General features: G+C 43.5%; 1 protein-coding gene across 1 annotated transcript in view; it reads right to left on the bottom strand.

Moving 5' to 3' along the window:
- LOC126456201 (esterase E4-like) overlaps nt 1-23,301 on the bottom strand; it is a 405,384-nt gene that overhangs the window by 164,446 nt on the left and 217,637 nt on the right. The window contains exon 4 of the mRNA XM_050091955.1: nt 8,703-8,843. Coding sequence (XP_049947912.1) covers nt 8,703-8,843 — 141 coding nt within the window. The remainder of the gene's footprint in view (nt 1-8,702; nt 8,844-23,301) is intronic.

Raw genomic sequence — 23,301 nt, 5'->3', positions numbered from 1 at the left:
ACTCCTGACCTATTAAGGTTAACCCTACAATTCTGCACCAGATAGCAGAGGTCGAGAAACTCGCATCCGATACCGTCGCAGTCTTCTGAGCCTCTGATTTAACCTTCCATTCTGCTCCAAACCAGAGGAACGCGATCAACCCTTGGTACGATGCTACAAATAGCTTAGCTTGCACTCCGCGTGCGTTGCTAGTTGCCTTCACCAAAACAGCCAGCCGAGGAGCCGAGGATGGCCTCTGGACCCAAGCGGCAGGCATCATTCGTGCTGACATGTGCCTCTACCTGTAGCTGGTTGCACCCAGTGAGCTCGATAGCCACCGGTAGTGCCTCCTCCACATCGTGGATGAGACCTCTAGGCAAACACACTGCTCACTGCACACAGCCCACTGGAATTCTTTCCCACCTCGCCCCCTACCTCCCTGAGGGCTCCATCACCCGCTGATATTGGAGATCCTGATGACAAGCATACCAACCCTCTGTACTTATCGGACTGGGCAGGGAAATCGACTGCTGGCTCAACAGGAGAGACATCCCGTGCTGGCTCAGAGATATCATCAACACTGGGTAGCTCCTCGTACCTGTTGCTAAGACGTAGGAAGCCAGCCGCACGGGTTGCTCCCTGTTCTGCCTTCCGCCCAGTGACGCGCGAATCCACCACTGTCTGCCACGCACTCTGGAGTGAGGACGGGCATGTCAAATGTTGCGTATCAGAAGCCGCAGCGACGTCCGCGTCACCAGGGGATTCCAGTGGCACCAAGGGTGTCGCGGGTCTCGTCACTGGCGCCCCGACGTCACCGCAACTTTGAGCATTAGCTAGAAGCTTGTCGACGGTAGCCAACGCACCTTCCTACTGCTACGGACAGCAGCCAACTCTCCGTGTCCGCTAACAACCAAAGAGAATAAAGTAACACTGAAAGTTGCTGCGCAGATTTCTCTGAGACCGCAAGCTACTAAACAGAAATTTCTCTACTGGAATTGGTGTAATTACATATACGTGTTTTTACAACCTTTCATTTGTAATCTAGCCCATTCCTGGTTTGTCATTTTACATTTTGCACTAGCCTGATTTTTAAATTTCTGCATGTCCATCTTTTTAGCGATGGTTGTGGGACTCGGCTGTTCGGTAGAAGATGTCAAATTAAAGGCCTTTCGGCTGCCAATTTTCAGACTTATTTCATTGGACAATCAGTTTCAGTGTTTTATTACGCCATCATCAAGTCTCTGACCGACGTTTGGAATAATCTACCTGGCTTGATCAAATCAGGGGCCACCAGTACTGGTATTAATAGATATTTGTTGCAGTGACCCCTTCAGTCATCACCTGCGGACTCAGATGGACTCAGATGGTTGAAGTGGTCACTGCGACAAATATCTACTAATACCAGTATTGCTGCCCCCTGTTTTGATCACAAGCCGGGTAGATTATTCCTACACGTCGGTCAGGGGCCTGCAGATGGCGTAGTGAAACGCTGAAACTGGTTGCCCGATAAAGTAAGGTTGAAAATTGACGGCTGAAAGGCGTTTAATTTGATATCTTCTGATTTTTAAATGTTTGTGTTTCTTTTTGGCTGCTTCATTTGCAGCATTTTTATATTTTCTCCTTTCATATATTGATTTCTGTTCTTTATGTCTTTTCCAACGATTTCTACTCGGCTTTGTGTTTTTACCTATTTGATCCTTCGCTGCCTTCACTATTTTATCTCTCAAATCTACTCATTTGTCCCTGTTGTATTCTTTGTCCCTAATTCAGCCAATCGTGTCGTAATCCTCCTTTTGAAACTCTCAAAAAACTCTGATTCTTTCAAATTATACAGTGTGCAGTTCTTTAATTTCTTACCTTTCTGCCATTTACATAAACGTGCAATACTGCGGTGGTGTTGGATTCTCTCTAACTTGCCTACAATAATGTGTGCATTGTGCTTTTCATAGTAGCTCATCTTCATTCCTAATTTCTGCTTACACTGATCAGCCAGAACATTATGATCAGCTACATAATACCCGGTATTTCCAACTTCGGCACGGATAACAGCGGCGACGCATCGTGCATGGAAGCAATGAGGCTTTGATATGCCGCTGGAGGGAGCTGTCACCACATCCGCACACACAAGCCACCTAATTCCTGTTAATTCCGGGGAGGAGGCGATGTGCTCTGACGCGACGTTCAATCACATTCTAGATGTGTTCGATGGGCTTCAGATCTGGCGAGTGGGGGGTGGGGGCAGCATATCAATTTGAAATCGCCTCTGTGTTCCCCAAACCACTCCATCACACCGCTGATCTTGTGACATGGCGCATTATATTGTTGAAAAACTCCAACGCCGTCGGGAAATACGATCGTCTTGAAAGGGTGTATGTGGTCTGCAACCTGTACGACACTCCTTAGCCCTCATGTACATTGCACAGGACTCATGGATGTGCACGTGAATGTTCCACAGAGCATAATGGAGCCATCGCCAGCTTGTCCCATAGTACAAGTGTCAAGGAACTGTTCTCCCGGAAGACGACGGATTCGCGCCCTCCCATCGGCATGATGAAGAAGGTATCGGGATTGATCAGACCATGCAACGCTCTGCTACCGCGCCAGCGTCCAGTGCCGATAGTCACGTGCCCATTTCAGTCATAGTTGCCGATGTCGTGGTGTTAAGATTGGCAAATGCGTGAGTCCTCGGCTGCGGAGGCCCATCGTCAGGAGTGTTCGGAAAGTGTATGTTCAGACATGAACATTCAAGTTTGATGTTAGTTCCGCCACAGATCGCCGCCTATCCTGTTTTACCAGTCAGACGAGCCTACGACGTCCACGCAACCCCACGACGTTTGGACGTGGTTTCATCTTCGTGCCGCCACTTGATGATGACACTTACACTCACACTCACAAACCCTCGAAACATCCGACAAGTCGTGCACTTTCTGAAATGCTCGTGCCGAGCCTCCGGGCCATCACAATCTGTCCTCGGTCAAACTCGGATAGATCGTGCGCCTCCCCCATCCTCCACACAGACAGCACTCTCACTGATACTACTAAGACATGCGTGTGTCTGACTGACAAGTCATTCTTTGCCAGGTGACGCTGCTATCGCCTGGACGGGTTTATATTGATAGTAGGTCGGTGATCATAATTTTCTGGCTGATCAGTGTATTAAATAAAACTGAAGAGTGCAAATATGTTTTTATTGGTGTCACGGGTAATGACTTATCAAAATCTCTTATATTGCGACGGTTCTTTGTACCTTGCGCTTCCGTGGAGTGTGTGTTGTTAGGTATTGGGTCATCCATGACGTACCGTAATGCACAGCCTCGCACGTCACGGCAGGAACCCAAGCGTTGCTAACTATGTGCAGCGCAATCCACTTTATGTGTTGTATTACTTTACTGATTGACGACGACACGTTTGTCCCAAGACACGGATCAATGTTCTCGACACTGGCAGACTTACAAAACGGCTTTAACGAGGATCGCCAGCCTCTGCCCTACCCGCGAGACGAGGTTAAATAGTCAATCCTCCAACACTAATAAGCAAAGTCCAGTAGCTTTCTAGCTACACTCTTGGTTTTAAATCATTCCTGGAAAAAATGCCTTCATTATTACATCCCGCTTAGAGCGACTGCGAAAATATTTGACGCCACCAGAAAGTCTCTAACACCCTGACCACATCAATTAGCCTGCATTATGAATCTCTTATTATTTGGAAAATCGACCATCAGTTCCCGAATGCAGACGAAGGTATGTGCCCGTAGACCACGAGGTCTTAAACGTCTCTGAAATTCTACCGGACACCAGCTCATGTCTCGCTGATAGCTAGGGTCTCGTTCCAAGGTACGACTGACTACCAGGTTGGACACAAATTAACTTAATCACTGTCCCAATTACAGAACAAAATGAGTAATTATTCTTCGAAAAAATTATCTTTAGAAGCCGGAAATGGTATGTTACTCTCTCTGCTTTTTGTCGCGAGATGTATTGCTAGCTGAGCGATGGTATTTCATTCTTATTCTAATAACATATCTTAGTCTGTTTCTCTTCATACTGGTTTGGAAGTGACTCAGTCAGTAGGTGATGTGTCCACACTGGTTTCGGACTCGAGTTGTCTGCAGTAGTTCCCATAGTGTGGCGATAAACTCACACAACGAACACGACAAATTAGGTGGCCCAAAGATGTTCAACTCGGTTAAAATCAGGGGTTCTAGAGGCCATGAAAATATTTTGAAGTCTTGATCGTGAATTATCTGTCATTGCCAAATACTTGTAGCCCTGTTGTAAGGTCTCGTATCTTGATGAAAAACTCCATTTTCTTCATGGAAGATGCTTATATATAGCGGTGAGAGTAATATCTGAGGCTAGAGTTGCACAAGGAGAACTGAAGAGTGTCTTCTACACTGAATAATGGTCCTATAAACTTCCACGGAAACTGTCCACTTCCATAACTGAATGGTAAGTTCGGCAGAAAGCCATGCGAAGACCCGGGTCGGACGAGTCGGATCCGGGTCGGAGATTTTCTCCACTTTGGGACTGGGTATTGTGCTGTCCTCGTCATCATCGATTCACCCTCATCGACACGTAAGTCGTCAAAGTGGCGTCGACTAAAAGGACTTGCACCAGGCGGCCAGTGTACGCGAGGGGAGGCATTAGTCACATGCACTTCTCCTTTCCACAGAAGCTATTCCCTGACAACAAAGCTGTCTCCAGCTTGCACGAATCCAGTTGCTCTCTGCTTTTTTCCTCTTTTTTTCACCTCCTGCATCAATGTTACGTGGCGCGCCATGATTTACACTATGGTTGTTTATTATGGTTCCATTAATGTCTTGATGTATACAGCTAGTCCTTTTATAGATGGACCCAAGTGCTGATAATCATCCCCTTTTGTCATTCCAGTAAATTACTTCTATATCTACGTCTACATGATTAGTCTGCAATTCATACTTACGTGTTTGCAGATCGTTCACGGCAACACTTTCTTGACCGTTTCACTTTCGAATAGAACGAGGAAAAAATGAACACCTAAATCTTTCCGTACGAGCTCTGGTTACTGTTATTTAATTACGGTGGTCAGTCCTCCCTATGTAGGTGGGACACAGTAAAATTATTTCTCAATCGAGGGGAAAGCTGGCGATTGAAATTTCGTGAACTGGTCTCGTCGCAAGGAAAAAGCCCCTTGAAACTTCCTGGCAGATTAAAACTGTGTGCCCGACCGAGACTCGAACTCGGGACCTTTGCCTTTCGCGGGCAAGTGCTCTACCATCTGAGCTACCGAAGCACGACTCACGCCCGGTCCTCACAGCCTTACTTCTGCCAGTATCTCGTCTCCTACCTTCCAAACTTTACAGAAGCTCTTTTGCGAACCTACACACAGTTTTAATCTGCCAGGAAGTTTCATATCAGCGCACACTCCGCTGCAGAGTGAAAATCTCATTCCAAAAAGCCCCTTGTTTCAATGACTGCTACGCCAACTCGCGTATTATATCCATGGCACTCTCTCTCATATTTCGTGATAAGACAACACGAGCTGCCCTTCTCGATGTCAGTCCTATCCGGTAATGACCCCACACCACGCAGCAATTCTCCAAAAGACGACGGACAAGCATATTGTAGTCAGTCTCTTTAGTAGATTAATTGCATCTTCTAAGTGCTCTGCCAATACTACGCCATATCTGGTTTGCATTCCCCACATCAGTTTCTGTGTGGTGGTTCGAATTTCAGTTGTTGCTAATTGTAATCCCTTCGTATTTAGCTGCATCGACAACCTTTAAATATGTATGACTTAGCACGTAACACAAATTTATCAGATGTTTAAGTATTCCTTTGAAAGACCTCTCACTTTTTACTGTACAGAGTCGATAGCCACTTTTCGCACCATGAAGATATCTTGTGTAAATGACTTTCCAATTTGTTTTCATCTTCTGATACATTTACCAGATGGCAAACGACAGCATCATCTACAAACGATCTATGGGGGCTGTTCGGATTGACTTCTAAATCGTTTATGTATATTAAGAAGGTAAAGGCATCAGAGAGGCAGTTCTGACGTTGCTGATGGAAGCAAGGCTGAAGAAAAATCAAGACACGTTTCATAGGATTTTTCGGCATTGAAAAAGCATCTGACATTGTAAAATGGTGCAAGATATTCGAAATTCTGAGAAAAATGGGGGGGGGGGGGTAAGGTGCAGGGAAATGCGAGTGATATACAATACCTACAAGAATCAAGATGGAACAATAAGGCTGGAAGATCAAGAATGAACTGCTCGGATTAAGAAGGGTGTAAGACAGGAATGTAGTCCTTCACTCCTAATGTTCAATCTATACATCGAAGAAGTAATGATGGAAATAAAAAAAAGGTTCAGGAGTGGAACTGAAATTAAAGGTGGAAGGATATCAATGATAAGATTAGCTGATGGCATTGCTATCCTGAATGAAATTGAAGAAGGACTGCAAGATGTGTTGAATCGATTGAACAGTTTAATGAGTACAGAATATGGACTGAGATTAAAAAAAAAATGGGTCTGAGCACTATGGGACTTAATTTCTGAGGTCATTAGTCCCCTAGAACTTAGAACTACTTAAACCTAACTAACCTAAGGATATCACACACATCCATGCCCGAGGCAGGATTCCAACCTGCGACCGTAGCGGTCTCGCGGTTCCAGACTGTAGCGCCTAGAACCGCACGGCCACCCCGGCCGGCGGACTGAGAGTAAACATAAGAAAGATGAAAGTAATGAGGAGTAGCAGAAACGAGAGCAGCGAGTGACTTAACATTACAATTGGGGATCACGAAGTAGACGAAGTTACCGATTTATGCTACCTATGTAGCAAAATAACCCATGACGGACGGAGGAAGAACTTACAAAAACAGATTAACGCTGTCGAAAAAGGAATTCCTGTCCAAGAGAAGTTTTCTAGAGTGGAACACAGGTCTTGATATGAGGAAGAAATTTGTGAGAATGAACGTTTGGAGCCCAGAATTGTATGTTAGTGAGACATGGACTGCGAGAAAACCGGTACAGAAGAGAATCGAAGCCTTTGAGATGCGATGCTACAGAAGAATGTTGAAAATTAGGTGGACTGATAAGAAATAAGCAGATTCTCTGCAGAATCGGCGAGGAAAGGAATATATGCAATACATTGACAAGAAGAAGGGACAGAATTATAGGACATCTGTTAAGGCACCAGGGGATAAGTTCCATGGTACTAGAGAGAGCTGTAGAGGATAAAAACCTTTATGGAAGACAGAGATTGGAATACATCCAGCAAATAATTGAGGACGTTGGGTGCAATTGCTACCCTGAGGGGAGCAGGTAGACACAGGAGAGGAATTCATGGTGGGCCGCATCAAATCAGTCAGGAGACTGATCATCATCATCATCATCATCATCATCATCATCTTCTCAGCCTTTTCCCAAGTTATGTGGCGTCGGCGATGATGATGAAGATGATGATTACGGATTTGGCAATGTTAGTGGCAGCGGGTGGCCGGATGCCCTTCCTGCCGCCACCCCGAACCTCCCGGGACGGAGATCACTCAAAGAAAAAACAAAGAATTAAGAACAGCAGAGGACCTAAGCCACTTGCTTGGGAGACCCCAGATATTTCTGTTTCGCTTGATGACTTCACATTGTCACCTGCTACGAATTGTGACATTTCTGACAGGAGATCACGATTCCAGTTGCACAACTGAGACGATAGGCTCGCAGTTTGTGAGAAACGATGTGAAAAGCCTTCTGGCAATCGGGAAATATATAATCAACTTGGGACCTCCTGTCGATAACATTCCTTACTTCACGTGAATAGAGATCCAGTTGTGTTTCACAAGGACGATATTTTCTGAATCCCTGATAGCTATGTGACAATAAATAGTTTTCTTCGAGTTATTCAGTAATGTTGGAATACAGTATATTTTTCAAGATCCTGCAACTAATCTAGGTCACTGATATACGTCTATTATAATCCAGCGGATTGTTTCTATTTCCTTTCTTGTCTGTTGACCTTTTCGAGTCTTAAGGTACGGGCCTCTCGTCGAGCAGCGATGGTACATGATTGCTGAAAATGGATCTAGTCTTCTAGTCATGACAGTAGCTGGAGACGTGCCCACAGCTTGGTTCTCTATTCTCTTAAACGCTTACTTCGTCAGCACAGACAAAACAGCAGAAATGCTCTTAGACTTCGGAACGGAGAGACCCTCAAAATAATGCGACTCTGCAGTCTATGGCAATGAATTTATTTTACGTTGACGTTTTAATATTTTTTCAACTTTTTTAGAGTTTTACTAGGATACCAACGTATTCGGGATCCGACAAACTGACGATTAATCGACGAGTCTGAGTAATTTTAGCCGTAGGATGACAATGTGTTGGAAGATTAGTGTTCCATTTTCTGCACCGGATTAAAGACATAAAACTTTTTTTGTAATAATTGAAAGAAAGCAATTATTTGACGATGATGGGCATTATCTTTGAGGAGCGGCAGATGCACATGAAAAAATCTGGGTTAAATTTTTTCGTACAGAGAGCACTTTGACATCTAAATTTTTTTAGATTTTCTGGTAAAGCAACAACGGCAGAATATTCAGTAATTCTTGGCAATGGTGGCACTATTTCTACAGTAACTTTTTTTTGAGTTATCATTCTTTTGAATGCTCTGATGCGGCACGCCACGAATTCCTCACTTCTGCCAGCTTCGACAGTAACTAGCGAAGTACGATTGTCGTCTCACCTGTGGTGTGTAAACGTTGAGGTAGAGGCAATCCTCGTTGCCAACGGCGATTGAGAAGTCGTCATGGTGGACGCTCACAGCCACAGCGCCCTCCTGTAGCGCGTCTCGAACCCCGGACCACGGCTCCAGCGGCTGAGGCTCCTACGCAGGACAAAACGTAGTTAACGCCGCTCTTCAACTGCTTTAATCAGAATGCTTAGTGTAAATTATAATTGCAGAGTCATGTGTGATGCTGTAGCTCATTACTACAAGAGGACTTCAAAAAGTAAGGTACAAGGTTATTATGGAAGATCAAGCAATTTTGTAAAGGCTGCACTAGACTTCATAGTGACACAGATAAATGCCACTGTTGTTGTGCGATGAATCTTAGTGTGCGACGACGTATGTAACTTGTTTTCTGAAGTCTCTACATACGCAGGGTGAGTCAGGAGGAAAGGTATATGCTTCGAGAGATGATATATTAGTGATTCTGAACAAGAAAAGTCATATGAATATAAGTCCTGTTCTTAACAGTTTCTGAGGAAACTAATGACAACAACGGAGAACGTAACAAATACAGGTGACAGCAAATGAAACTTCATGGTCTAATGTTTTGTTTCATTGTGTGCACTTCCTCACAAAATATTTTTAACAAGTCCACCTCAACTGCAATCCATCTTGCAGCTCTTGTACACAGTGCCTAGGTGTTGGGCTGTATTGCGGGCGACAGTCAGGTTGTCATCTCAGCATTGTTCGGGGCGACTCCAGACACATCTTCGGCATGGAATCTCATTGACTGGAGTAGAATTGTCTTCAGTGATGAGTCCTGCTTCGAACTGAGCCCTAACGACCCCGACCGAGCGAGGTGGCGCAGTGGTTAGCACACTGGACTCGCATTCGGTAGGACGACGATTCAATCCCGCGCCCGGCCATCCTGATTTAGGTTTTCCGTGATTTCCCTAAATCGCTCCAGGAAAATGCCGGGATGGTTCCTTTGAAAGGGCACGGCCGATTTCCTTCCGCATCCTTCCTTAAGCCGATGAGGCCTATGACCTCGCCGTCTGGTCTCCTCCTCCAAACAACCCCCCACCCTAATGACCAGCGACGCCTCTGACGCCGGTGGGATACCAACCTGACTGTGAGGAGTGATGGTCTGGGGTGCGATTTCTTTTCATCGCAGGACCCGTCTGGTTGTCATCCGCGGCATCCTTACAATACTTTGGTACATCGACGACATTCTACACTCCATTTTGTGGTTCTTCATAGAAAACAATCCAGGAGTTACATTTCAGCAAGATATGCCCGCCCGCACGCGGCGAGAGTTTCTGCTGCTTGTTTTCGATCTCGCTAAACCCTGACTTGGCAGTAGGCTCGCTGGATCTCTCCCCAACCCCAAACCAGTTCGGTGGTTTGAGATCTGATGCGCCGATAGGACAGAATTTGGCACGATATCCCTCAGGAGGACGTCCAGAGGTCTAACAATTCTGGCAATCAATGCCAAGCTGAATACCTGATTGCATAAGGGCCTGAGAGGAGGACCAACGCGTTATTGACTTGCTCAATTTGTGAAGCTCTTTCTTGAATAAATCATCCAATTTTTCTAAAATTGTAGTCACTTTGAGACCTGAGTTTCTCCTGGCGTATACAACTTTCAAATAACTTCCGGGAATTCAGCCAGGTAACACTTTCAGCGACCGCCGATATTTCGGCGGGAGAACACCCCGCGATATTTCGGCGGGAGAACACCCCGCCATTTTCAAGGCAAACTGCAACGGACAGGCGGCGTACATGCAAATTTAATACCTCGGTTCTCGGACAGAAGCAGGAAAGATAACACACACACACGCACACACACACACACACGCTGAATACTAGTGCCACCAAAGATGACCAAAGTCAGAGCTATCGATAGTGAGACTATGAATTCGCAGGTGAGGCAGCATTGACTCTGTTCCTCTGTTTTTTGAAAAGGGAGAGAGCTGGAGTTTAAACAGAAACCTCCATCCCTGTTAACGAGGTTGCTCGCTAATTTAATCTCAACGGCCTCCCTAATAACACTGTCCCAATAGCTGGACGTGCATGCCAATATCTCGGTGTTATTATATAACATGGGGTGACCAGTATCCAAGCAATGTTCGGCAATAGCAGATCTATTTGGCTGCTGTAATCGTGTGTGCCGTTTATGCTCAGTACATCTGTCCTCCACGGTCCTGATAGTTTGACCAATATATGCCATGCCGCAGCTACAAGGAATACGATATACACCCGCCTTACGCAGTCCAAGATCATCCTTAACGGAACTCAAAAGTGCTCTAATTTTAGATGGAGGTCGGAAAACACATTTCACATCGTATTTCCGTAAAATACGACCGATCTTATTGGACGTGTTTCCTACGTAAGGCAAAAAGGCAGTAGACTTAGGTGTTGACTCAGAATTATCATCAATCACCCGATGTACAGTTGGTCGATAGCGCAACGCACGTTCAATCTGTCTATCACTATAACCATTTTGACGAAATGTAACTTCAAGATGGGACAGCTCAGCTGGCAAAGTGTCAGCGTCACAAACGACATGTGCCCTGTGTACCAAGGTACGAAGTACCCCTTCACGCTGAGCCGAATGGTGACAACTATTAGCTTGTAAGTACAAGTCGGTGTGAGTACGTTTCCTGTAGACTGCATGCAATGATCCATCGTCCTTCCTCCTAACCAACACGTCGAGAAAGGGAAGCCAACCATCCTCTCCCACCTCCATCGTAAAACGAATGTTCGGGTGGATCGAGCTCAGATGTTCTAGAAAGGCATTCAAATTTTCCCTACCGTGAGGCCAAACAACGAAGGTATCGTCAACGTATCTAAGGAAACAGGCGGTTTTTAAATGCGCCGACTCCAATGCACGTTCCTCGAAGTCTTCCATAAACAAATTTGCGATCACAGGAGACAACGGACTACCCATCGCAACTCCATCTGTCTGCTCGTAATACTGGTCATTAAATAAAAAGTAAGTGGATGTCAACATATGCCTAAAGAGATTAGTTAAGTCAGCACCAAACCTGGCTTCAATTAACCGAAAGAAGGTTTTTTTTATAAATAAAACGAAATTCACGCAAAATGAGTAACAGAAATAATATTGCGACAACTTGGACAAAAATACAAAGTAATCAAAAGAAAGAATACAAATCAAAGTAGATAGAAAAGAAATGGGAGGAAAATGAGAGCAAATAAAGTTAAAACTACACTGGTGTCCAAAATAAAAGCAACAAATGGAAATTTTGCGAGGTTGCTTTTCTTTTGCCACGAAATTGTATAAACAGGTGACAGTATCGTAAAAAAAGTAAAGAAAACATAACGTAAACAGCTGCAATATGCATAGTGGGCGACAAAAATGTTCTTCGTTGCCGGCCGAAGTGGCCGTGCGGTTAAAGGCGCTGCAGTCTGGAACCGCAAGACCGTTACGATCGCAGGTTCGAATCCTGCCTCGGGCATGGATGTTTGTGATGTCCTTAGGTTAGTTAGGTTTAACTAGTTCTAAGTTCTAGGGGACTTATGACCTCAGCAGTTGAGTCCCATAGTGCTCAGAGCCATTTGAACCATTTGTTCTTCGTTTATTCCAACTTAACGGATTTGCACACACATCCCGACAACAGGTTAATGTGCTCAGTGTGGTGTGTGATCACCTCTAGCAGCAATAAAGGGTTGACAACGTCGGGAAATGTGATGAATGATGTCATTCTCACGTTGAAGCAATAATGTCCATTCTTCCTGCAGAGCTGCTCGCAAGTCTTGGAAAGTGGTTGTAAGATGCCGACGTGATGCACACCGTCTCTCTAGTGCATCCCAAAAATTCTCATGGGTTCAAAATCGGGAGAGCGAGCAGGCCACGCCGCGCGTGCAATATCTTCCGACCTTCCGTTTCCAAGGAAACATCAACAACCCGTGCTCTTGAGGTCTAGCATTATCATCCATCAGTACGAAGTCTGCGCCCACAAAGCCTCGCAAAAACCGCACATGAGGTCTCGAGATCTGACACCAGTTAAACCTTGCCGATTCATCCGTACAATTTCACGAAGAGCTGTTTGAGTGGTCAACGGAATCCTTGCCCACACCGTTAGAGATCCTCTTCAGTATCGGTCTGTTACCACAATATCTGAGTCCCGAAATCGTGTTCCGCGTTCACTCCAGATGTGAATCCGCCGAGAACCACTCTCTCCATCAAATCGGGACTGACCTCTGAAAAGGACGTTGACGACCCGAATCTAGACGTTCCCTTCTGTGAAGACGAGTCAGAGGAACACATACAGCAGATCTCCGACAATGAAGGCCACTCCGCTGAAGAGTTGCCTCGATACAACATATCCGGTGGGTGCTGCGGAGTCAGATGCCAGTTTCGGTGCAGTATTAAGGCGCTCCGTCGTGCCTTTACGGGCAAATAACGATGCTCTCTCTCTCTGTCTCCCCCCCCCCCTCTCTCTCTCTCTCTCTCTCTGATGTTACACACGGTCGCGGCTCTACCCTGATCTTCGGGAGATACAGTTTCGGTCCCTACAAGCTTTCGCCACATCCGAGAAGCAACAGAACAATTCACATTAAGCCGTCGGGCCACATCAGCTTGCGACTGTCCTGCTGCCATTCTTCCAATGGCCCTTCACCGCAGAGAGTTTGGCAGGCATCATCTCAGTGCCATACTGCACCGCCTATGACTGTGTACACAGCGATTATGGATGCTGGACTATCCGGTAAACACTACCCCATTTGGTAGGTGCTCTGACGTCATCGTTGGAATGCCATCTTCCGTACACAACACCATCACAAGAAGATATGCTGACGGTTTGTACGTCTATGTCGAGAATTAGGTGCAGGACGGCGAAATATCGGTTTGTTGTTTTAATTTTTGACACCGGTGTATTAATAAAATGAAGCAGCAAAGGATTAGAAATGAAAAAGACATTTAAAACGAGTAACTGAATAAAAATAAAGTTAGAACTCATTTTCATGAAGATGACAAAGTAGATTTTACCCGACAGCACACTAATCCATAGGCTTTAGCACCCAAGCCAAATAAATTAACCAGTAGCCTAAGCCGCTATCTTGAAAGTAATGTTGTTTTAAAGGCTCTAGTGGATCATAAGAAAATGTGAAATCCTTTTTTGTCGATTTTCCAAGCTAGAGCCAACTAGCATGAGTGGCTGCAGGTTGTGATGTCTGGTAACCTTAACCTTCACCACTGTATTGGTGGTTTCAGAAAGGCGATCCTACCCCTGAGGTCCTCCTCTTGTAAATAACATAAGCTGTTGAAAATGGCCTCCATTACGCGATTTAGAACATTACAAGCGCTGATGCATGTTATTAAATACGTGTTGCAACGTTTACCGTGAAACTGCAGCGATATTTGGTTCAGTCTACTTTTGCAATTTAGATATAGTGTCAGGCCTAGTTCTGTAAGTAGCATCCTCAAGGAATTAGCACGAAGTGGATGAATCAGTAGCCCAAGGGGGCCCAACATCTTAGAAATCGCTTATGCTGAAAACAGTGATCCAAGAAAACATGATAGTGTTGGATGAACGAGTCGCAGCGTTGTTCTGCTGAACCCTCGTGTTATGTAACTGTTTTTAAGATATAATGTACACAGATTGTTGGACCACTTCCTCACCGTGCCTCTAAAGAAGGTGACGAATACTCGCCAACATGGAATTTCATACCAACCATTCACTTTCTGTGCATGCAAAGGCTTCTGGTGTAGCTGATTTAGATTTTACGTAGCAAAAATCCGTGAATCCTATGGATCCCTGCTACATCAGATCATAATCATAGAGTTCTTTCTCATCTGGTGGTACGGATGACATGGTCTCTGACATAGCATATCCGAAAGAACAGACACCACATATATAAGCGAGATGGTGGACGACATCTTCAGTGCAGGTGCACACCGGGCTCAAACTCTTAACGGAATCAGCGAAATGCCGCGAATAATGAGGATAATGGGGGCACTGCATTAGTAGTGTGTGGATAAGCTGAGGATTTGGGTCTGACGGGAGACGTACTAAGGTAGTCCGTGCAGTTGCAATGACCACTGTGCCCGGATAGCTTAGTGGTCGCTGGCACAGTAGCTCAGCGTGTTCAGTCAGAGACTTAGCTGTCCTCTGTAATAAAAGAACTGAGTGAATGGATCAACGGTGAACTTGAGCGAGTACTATGGGACGTCTGCCCAGAACAAATGCAACAAATAATAACGAACAAAATGAGATTAAAAAAAGTGGTCAGAGCATCTCCCTATTAAGCAGACGACCCAGGTTCGAATCCCATCCGGCACAAATTTTTCAGCTTTCACCATTGATTTCAATCAATGCCCGCTCTCAGACAATGTCTGTAATTCTTTTGTATCTTAGGGGAAACCTATTTATAATTTGTTTCTGGAACAACTTTATCTATTGCTGCAAATCAAAATCAAAAATTTATCAGTATATGTGTATACTACCATATTTGACGAAGACATTTTGTAGTTTTTCTGAAAGTTGGAGAGTTTGTCTTTGGTTTTGTAACGTAAACAATTGGTGACTCATACAATATGTTCAGAGTATAACTGCGCCCATAGTGGCAATAAATCTACGGATATTTCTTATTTTTCTGATTTAAGATTTGACTCACCTGACACACACTTTATTTCACTTATTTAAATTTCATATGAGCGTTATCTATATGAAACAATAAGAATAAAACTCTGTTTTTTCTAGAATCTTTCTTTCTGAAAGCTATATACTACATATGCCTACTAGAAATTTAGCTATTTTTCTGTATTGCGTGATATTAAAACACACAAAGACTGGGCCCTTACTGTTTTCCAGACCGTGTCTTCTCCTTGTGAATTACAAACAAATGATCGTCTGGGACTCCTGTATTTATTATTTGGTTTTATTCATAGCTGTTATTCTCAGAGCAACTGTGGTGTATATTTCAGAATATAATTCAGCTGTGAGTTACACAGGTAGAAAATTTCAACAGACTTATTTGTTATCTTTAGGAGTTTACAAAGTTTGTTATAAAGCACTAGAACTTGACAATATATGTACGTAAAGTATAAGAAGCGTAGTACAGAAACATAACTAATATTGATTTAACAAGTGACGCTATCTTTATATGCTTTTCTATATCTTCCTAGCTACAAGAACAACTCGTACAGTGTGTACATTATGTTTCTGCGAAGAAAATCTTGTCAGATGCTAAACCAGTATTAAATAAGTTTCCGTACTATACTTTTTATGTTTTACATACATGTACATCCAAAATCTAATGATTTATAATACCGCAGATGTTATAGGCTTCTGAAGGTGACAGGTTAACTTGCTGAAAATGTTAAAGCTAAATACATTTCCTGAGCTTGCAACTGACAACTGAGTTTTATTCTGACGTATTTATTATATCCTAAGGATACTGTTCTGAGAGACAAAGTACGAGTGTAACAAGTGTTCATCCACTACGGGTGACTTCGATCCTGACTATAACTGTTAAACTCATGAGGCCCCATTTTGTTTTGAGGGCATAAAACGTCGTCGCGGGTTGTAACATTTGCTTCACTGCCATCACGGCGTTGCCCGTCTATGTATTGTATTTCTTTATTCACGGTCTTGCCGATGCACTAGTAGCCATCCGGTGCCTCGTACACACTGTATGGTTTGTTTTGTCTGCGGCCGTGCTACCCTCTGGGTATTGTTTCGAATCATCTCTATTTCAACAACATGCTCTGTACGTGTCGATTTTCACTGTACGATAGAACAAATTCAGTGGACTCATCTTTCTGCCAGTTCAAACTCATTAATGTGCTGACACTGCGCCCTCTGACATCAATGATGAACAGTGGCACTTCAATGAACTTTCGTGGTTTAACACAGACCTCTCTTGTTACACAAGAGGTGACACTGCCGAATGTAAGTATACATTCTTTCTGAAATGAGAACCACTTTACTGACTGCTGGAAATCTGTTGCACACGCATTAGAAATTTGAATCCACTTGGGTTATTGTTTCCGCGGCGCGGAGTGGCCGCGTGGTTTGAGGCACCATGCCACGGATTGCGTGGCCCCTTCCGCCGGAGGTTCGAGTCCTCCCTCTGGCATGGGTATGTGATGTTCTTAGCATAAGTTAGTTTCAGTAGTGTGTAAGTTTAGGGACCGATGACCTCAGCAATTTGGTCCCTTAGGAGTTCACACTCATTCGAACATTTATTGTTCTGTGTGTTACAATTTTGGCAAAGGTCCGTATCTTTCCTTTAACAGAAACCGATAGCGTGGCGTGAACCCATTTAAACGAATTGCAAGAGGACTATGTTGACTGTATCATCTAATAAATGTTTGTTAGAACGTTAGAGCAAGTGAAGGGCAAAATTGAGACCTTCTCAGTTCTTGGTTCTCGGGCAGTCGAACACTAGTCGCCCCTATGACTTATGCAACCTAGCAACACTGGGCAGCTATGCGGGCAGTATGAGGAACGCGGGTAGGCTGTGACTAGGTGGTAGCAGGAAACGGACTGCGAGCGTAGATGCTGTTGAATCTCGCCGTAGACAGGAGAACTGACTGAAGAACTAATCGTCAAAGTTTAAAGTTCAAATAATAAAAAAAATGAGCGCAGTGTTCACCAGTCTGGTGATTAAAGCCAATATAAAATTTGATGCGCAAGCTTAAAAATGAGATACGATCTGAAATTTTAATTAGCTGAACGATGCTGCGGGATTGACGAAAATCAACAGAATGTTTCTTCAACGATTCGCAGAAAAATTGTTTCCAGTGGAACAAAACGCTTTCAAGAGCTTGCTTTAATAGAAAAACATTTCGCTTTAGAGGAAGGCAACAAAAATGCTATACTCTCATCATCTCCAGTTGTTCGCCTAGATCGGACCGTACACTGAAGAGCCAAACATTACGACCACCTGTTTAATAGTGTGTTGATCCACCCCTCGAACCTAATACAGCAGCGCTTCTGTGTGGAATGGACTCGAAAAGTCCTTGGTAGGTTTCTGGAGGTAAGTGATGTTAGATGTCTACACTCAGGTCACGCAGTTCCCTTAAATTACAGTAGCTGTTTGTGGCAGCGAAGCTGGTGTTCGATAGCGTCCCTGATGCGTTTGCATCGGATTCAGATCAGGGTAATTTGGTAGACAAGACATCAATGTGAGATCACTGCCATGTTTCTCACATCACTACTATATGATTCTAGTCTTGTTACGTAGACAGTTATCCTGCTGGAAGATGCCTTCCACTTGAGAGGAGACATCTAGCGTGAAGTGAAATAAACGTCGGCAATAATGTTCACACACTCGACAGCTGTTATAGTGTCTTCGGTCACTGCCCAGGCCCCATGGAAGCCCATGTGAATGTCCCTCATAGCATAATAATGTCTGTGTCCCTGGCAAAGTGCACATTTCCAGCACCAATTAGCCTGGATGACGGTCTATCTGGACGCGTCCATCAAGCCAGTGTTACAAGAAACGCAATTCATCCGACCAGTCGACGAAATTTGCCGTTTCAGAAAATTTCGTTTCCAAGCGCTAGGCCATAATAATCTGTCCTTTGCTGAAGTCGCTTATGTCAGCTGATTTCCCAACGCGCGGCACGTATCGTCGCTAGAACGGTTTGACAATCACCTATGCTACGCTTATACACTTTCCTTATAGCGTCACGTCCCCGTAGCGCCACCAGGCAGCTTTAAATCTTGCGGTGGGAAGTGGTCATAATGTTTTGACTCAACAATATATAATGAAACTACACCGGATACCTTGAGGATATTTCGGTCACTTTGATAAGAAAGATGACGGTCGTTTCATAGACATGTTTGGTCACTTCTTTAGGTGAGACGGATACGGACAAGAGAAACAGAAGTTGTCGAAAGAAAGGCAGATCCTCACTTTATTTTTATACATTACCAACAGGAACAAAATTGTTTGCGTATAAGCTTATCTCGAGACGACTGGTGACGGCAGATGTTATATTTCTTGAGTCAAGTTTTATTGTTTCTTGCATTTCATGCAGGCTTAAAACATCAATGAGCGACGTTATACGGTTCCAGTTACGCCTGGAAACAAAGTACAAACAACTTTTCTTAATGCTGACACCACCAATTGTATGTAATATTTTGTTATGCCTATATTTTTGCTTTATCTGTTCCACACTTGTTTTTTGCACCCTATAAATGGGTATGCAATTCCGAATGAGTTATCTTGCAATATTTCTCGCTTTATCGACTTGCTACTTATGTTCTATTTATCTGTGGTGATAATAGGAAAATAGAGAGAAGGAAAAATAGCAGGAGAACGTGAAACGAATATAAGGGAGGCCGTCTGATAGAATTTTCCACAGAGCACAATTTAATCATTATGAACACCTGCTTTAAGAATCATAATAGCGGGTTACATACATGGGAAAGACTTGGAAACACCGAATGGGTTCAGATGGTTATATGGTGTAAGACAGAAATTTAGAAAGTAGCAAACGAAGAAATTTCAAGACCATGGTAAATTAAAGAGATAGGACCGGGATAAGTTGAAAAGACTAGCTTTTGAAGAGTTCAGATGAATAGTTTGAGATAAGAAATAGCGCGAGCAGCAGAGGATGAAAAGCCAAAAGGACAAGACAGAACATGAAGAAAGTGCAAATTGGCAAATCAGCAACCGAGAGATGAAAATTGTAAAGCTAAAGCTATAGAACCACGCATGATAACGCGGAAGGTAGACGCCGCTTATAGAAAAATTAACGAAATCTTTGGAGGAAAGAAAAGTAGCTTAGCATATGAAAATCTAAAAATCAACTAAGCTCGTGAGAACAGGTGGCAAGCCAGAAATAAGAGGAAGAACGAAGAGCTAAAAAGTGGAAGAAATGGATAGAAGTGTTATATGAAGATGTAACGCTAATATACAGTGTGTCACACTATTATGAAATATTTCTTTCGTTCGTTTCAATTTTACTGCGTTATCGAGAATGTATATACTTTCGTTATATCTCTGTTAGTGATGCTCTATTGTAAATAATGGTATTAATTTCTTGTAAACAGTTTCAAACGATTTTATAAATTTAGTAAACATTCTGAAAATGTCATGGATATCGAAATGTGTAGAATCAAAGATATAGTCTGGTTGCTACAGAGGATATGTGGGGTTTGAGACAGTACGAAAGTGTCGGTAGTTGGCAGTGACTGCGACTGGACGCTGTGTAGCTGCGAGAAAAAGCTGCGAGAATGAAGGTGTAGGTATACATCGCGATGGCAATGTATGTGGCAGGGGTTATTGGACGTGGAAATGGAAATGAAGTCCCATGCTTCTTGACAGAGCGTAGGGGAACGATGCGGGAGACTCGCACCGCCGTTGCCTCCCTCCGTCCGTAATGGGGATGAATGATGATGATGAAAACGACACAACAATTCCCAGTCATCTCGGGGCAGGTGAAAATCTCTGACCCCGCCGGGAATCGAACTCGGGAACCTGTGCTCGGGAAGCGAGAACGCTACCGCGAGATCACGAGCGTCGGACAGTGGACGTGCAGGCAAGCAATTCTGTAGGCCGCAATACAATGTTAATTACTGAAGAGACATCAAGAGATTTGTTAAAGGAAGAATTCTATGTAGTTAGAGCATGTTTCGAAATTACTCTTTACTGGAAGTTAGCCAAGGGCACTGTAAGCTTCACTTCAAGAGTGTCACTTCAGACTACCAGCACTATAAGAAACAGACCGATATAATTGAGTTTTTTTTAACAATACATTAATCGTGTAAAAATTAATTCTAATCCTTTGGTAATTATTTACCCAAGTCACGATTATCGTAAGCGGGGTCCATATCCTGTTGTCCTAACAACAGAGTGTCACGTTGTGAAAAAGATGAATACTTCAATATAAAAATAATAAATGTGCTTGAAAGTAAAACTAAATGTTTTGAGTCATTCTTACTAGTTAAAGTCATTACTTTCGGTTTGTGCGACAAAAATTTTCATTACCCTTTAGAAAGTTTATTAACTACCGAAATTACTGAATCTGGAAAATATTATTTAATTGTGTGTTTTGTAATTTCATGTAACGAGCTCATGGATGTGATATGTCGAAGCTGCCGTAATATATTGCTGATAATTTTCATGTCATTTATACTTTATTATGTTTTTGGTAATGAATTTTGATCAAGATGGGACTATTTAAAGTTAATAATAGTTATATGACTGTGAGGATACGTTATGTAATTATTGCCACGTCATGTAAGACAATAAGTCTGTCAGGTTTGATCTAAAGTATTTAATGTAGGGTAATTGATCAAAAATCATGGTAACTTATACATTCAATTAATCTCGTAATAACGGTTATCGCCTACATATGCATAATTAATTATTACGTAAGTTAAAATCAGTCTAACCCAATGAACATTAAAAGTGTTCTCCACTCTAGGACTGACGACCGTACTATTACAGACGATAGTTAAATTTTCATTAAACTGCAATTTCGAATTAATAACAAATTCTACTAACTGATCAAAACCAATCTTTACAACTACTTATTTTTATACCCGGTCGTTATAAGGGCAGCACGTCGACATATCACAGTAACGATAAATTTTACAGTCTTCCACATAATTTAGTTTTATTTACTTCGGAAATTATATCTTTTCCGGGTGTCAGGAACACTTGAACAAGGTCGATTGCAAGTATACTGAAGGGTGTCGAATGGTTACAAAGGAGATAACTTGAAGACAACATTACGGAGAGAGAAAGAGAAGTGAACCAGAAAGGTAGCATTGATAGATTTAGGTAAAACTTTTGACAACTGTAAATGCAGTGTAGTCTTTGAAACTCTAAAAGTTATAAGGGATAAAACGCAGGGATTGAAAGCCTACCTAAGACACGTAGAGAAATCATACTGCAGCTGTAGGAGCCGTATGACATGAAAGCAGGCAGTAATTTAAACTGGAGAGAGACTGGTTTGTAACCTCAAAGTATATTGAAAGGTGGAACTGACCTGATGTGAATAATTTGCCTTCATTGACAGAATAACGTACAACTTATAGCGACTGTTCAATGCGAATATCTCTAGTCTGAATGCACTGACAGAACTGAATTCTGGGAACAAAATCATTTGGCCATATGGCAAGCAGATATTTTTTGTGACAGAGATATTTTTACTGCTCCACAAGTAATACCAGTCTATATTCATCGAAGTGTGCATTTCATTTTCTGACCAAATTGACGGATGGTTATCGATAAGTCATCTCCCACACATTTCAACAACGTCTTTTCAAATTATTGCATATGAATGTTTTGGGACGCATTGGGCGACTCTTTGTTTCTTTAGCGACTCAGTTTCTCGTAACTTCCTATCCACGATGATAAATGCCTTCCAATTACACTACCTGACAAAAAACATGAAGCACACAGAAGATTGAGTCGTACGTCAATGTAATTTCGTACACGTAAAGGCCAGTGGCGGTTATTTCAATGACTAAAGTTGCACTTCTCTGTGACAAATAAAACGACCAACAGAATGCATTAGGCCTGGTAGGTTGTATCAGGGTCATGAACGTCAGATGTTGAGTGGACACTGTGAAGAAGTAAGAGAAGCCGCATGCTGTTGTGAGTTAGTTATCAGCGCCTGACATAGTCTGAAAAGGGGGGCCTCGCTGTTGGTCTGCATTTGGGTGGCTGCTGCAATCGTGCAATATCCAGATGTTTTGGGTTTTCGGATGTGTCAGTGGCACAATGATGGACTGCATGGGAACGTGATGGCAGGCAGACTCGTTGTCAAAATTCCGGTCGATCACGGCTGACAACCACAAGATAGCATCGTCCCAATGTGCATCCCCCCCCCCTCCCACACACACACACACACACACCTGCATCTACCATCCGAGTAGAAGTAATGGCCTCCCTGAACTATTAGTGCACAAGGTTAGTAGCAGCAGCCGGACTAGGCACACCGTTAATATCTCATCACAAGCGGCTGCATTTGGAATGGTGACATGACCAGGAAGCATCCAGTTGTATTCAGCGATGAACCATGGTCCGGCACGACCCTGGATAACTACCGTCGGTGAGTATGGCGGCGACGTGGGGAGAGTTCCCATTCTTCCAGTGATTTGGAAAGGTACAGCGGTGTTCGGCTATTCCCGACCTCACGGTGTGGAGGTAGCCTTTGAGTGTGCATTCAGGTCACGGCTGCTAGTGATCGAGAAAACTCTGACGTCGCAACGGTACATCATGTTGCCATTTTGCAACAGGACAATGCTCGCCTTCACGTGGCAGCTGTCTTTATGAACTGTCTGCCTGATGTTGAGGTTCCCCAGTGGCCAGTAAAACCCTCAGATCTGTCCTCGATGGAACACGTCTGCGACCAGCTCGGACGTAAATTGCGGCCCAGTACCATTATGTAGGATACTAAGGACTTGTTGCAACAGTTGTGGGCTACATTGGCTCAGGAAAGGAACAACAGCTTTATGATATCTTTCCCAATAAGTGCATGAATCCAGCCAAAGGGAGTGCAACGTCACATTGTTTGGAAGGCTCACATTCCAAGTTCATTGTACATTTGAGTCGATACTACAGTCAGAGAAACAACGTGACATACTCTTCCAACCAGTGATTATTTTGTGTCCTCCTGCTCTTC

This window comes from Schistocerca serialis, chromosome 2 (genome assembly GCF_023864345.2).
Source record: "Schistocerca serialis cubense isolate TAMUIC-IGC-003099 chromosome 2, iqSchSeri2.2, whole genome shotgun sequence".
Taxonomy (NCBI): Eukaryota; Metazoa; Arthropoda; class Insecta; order Orthoptera; family Acrididae; genus Schistocerca; species Schistocerca serialis.
The sequence above is the reverse complement of the archived record's forward strand: the minus strand, read 5'-3'. Positions and strand labels throughout refer to the sequence as shown.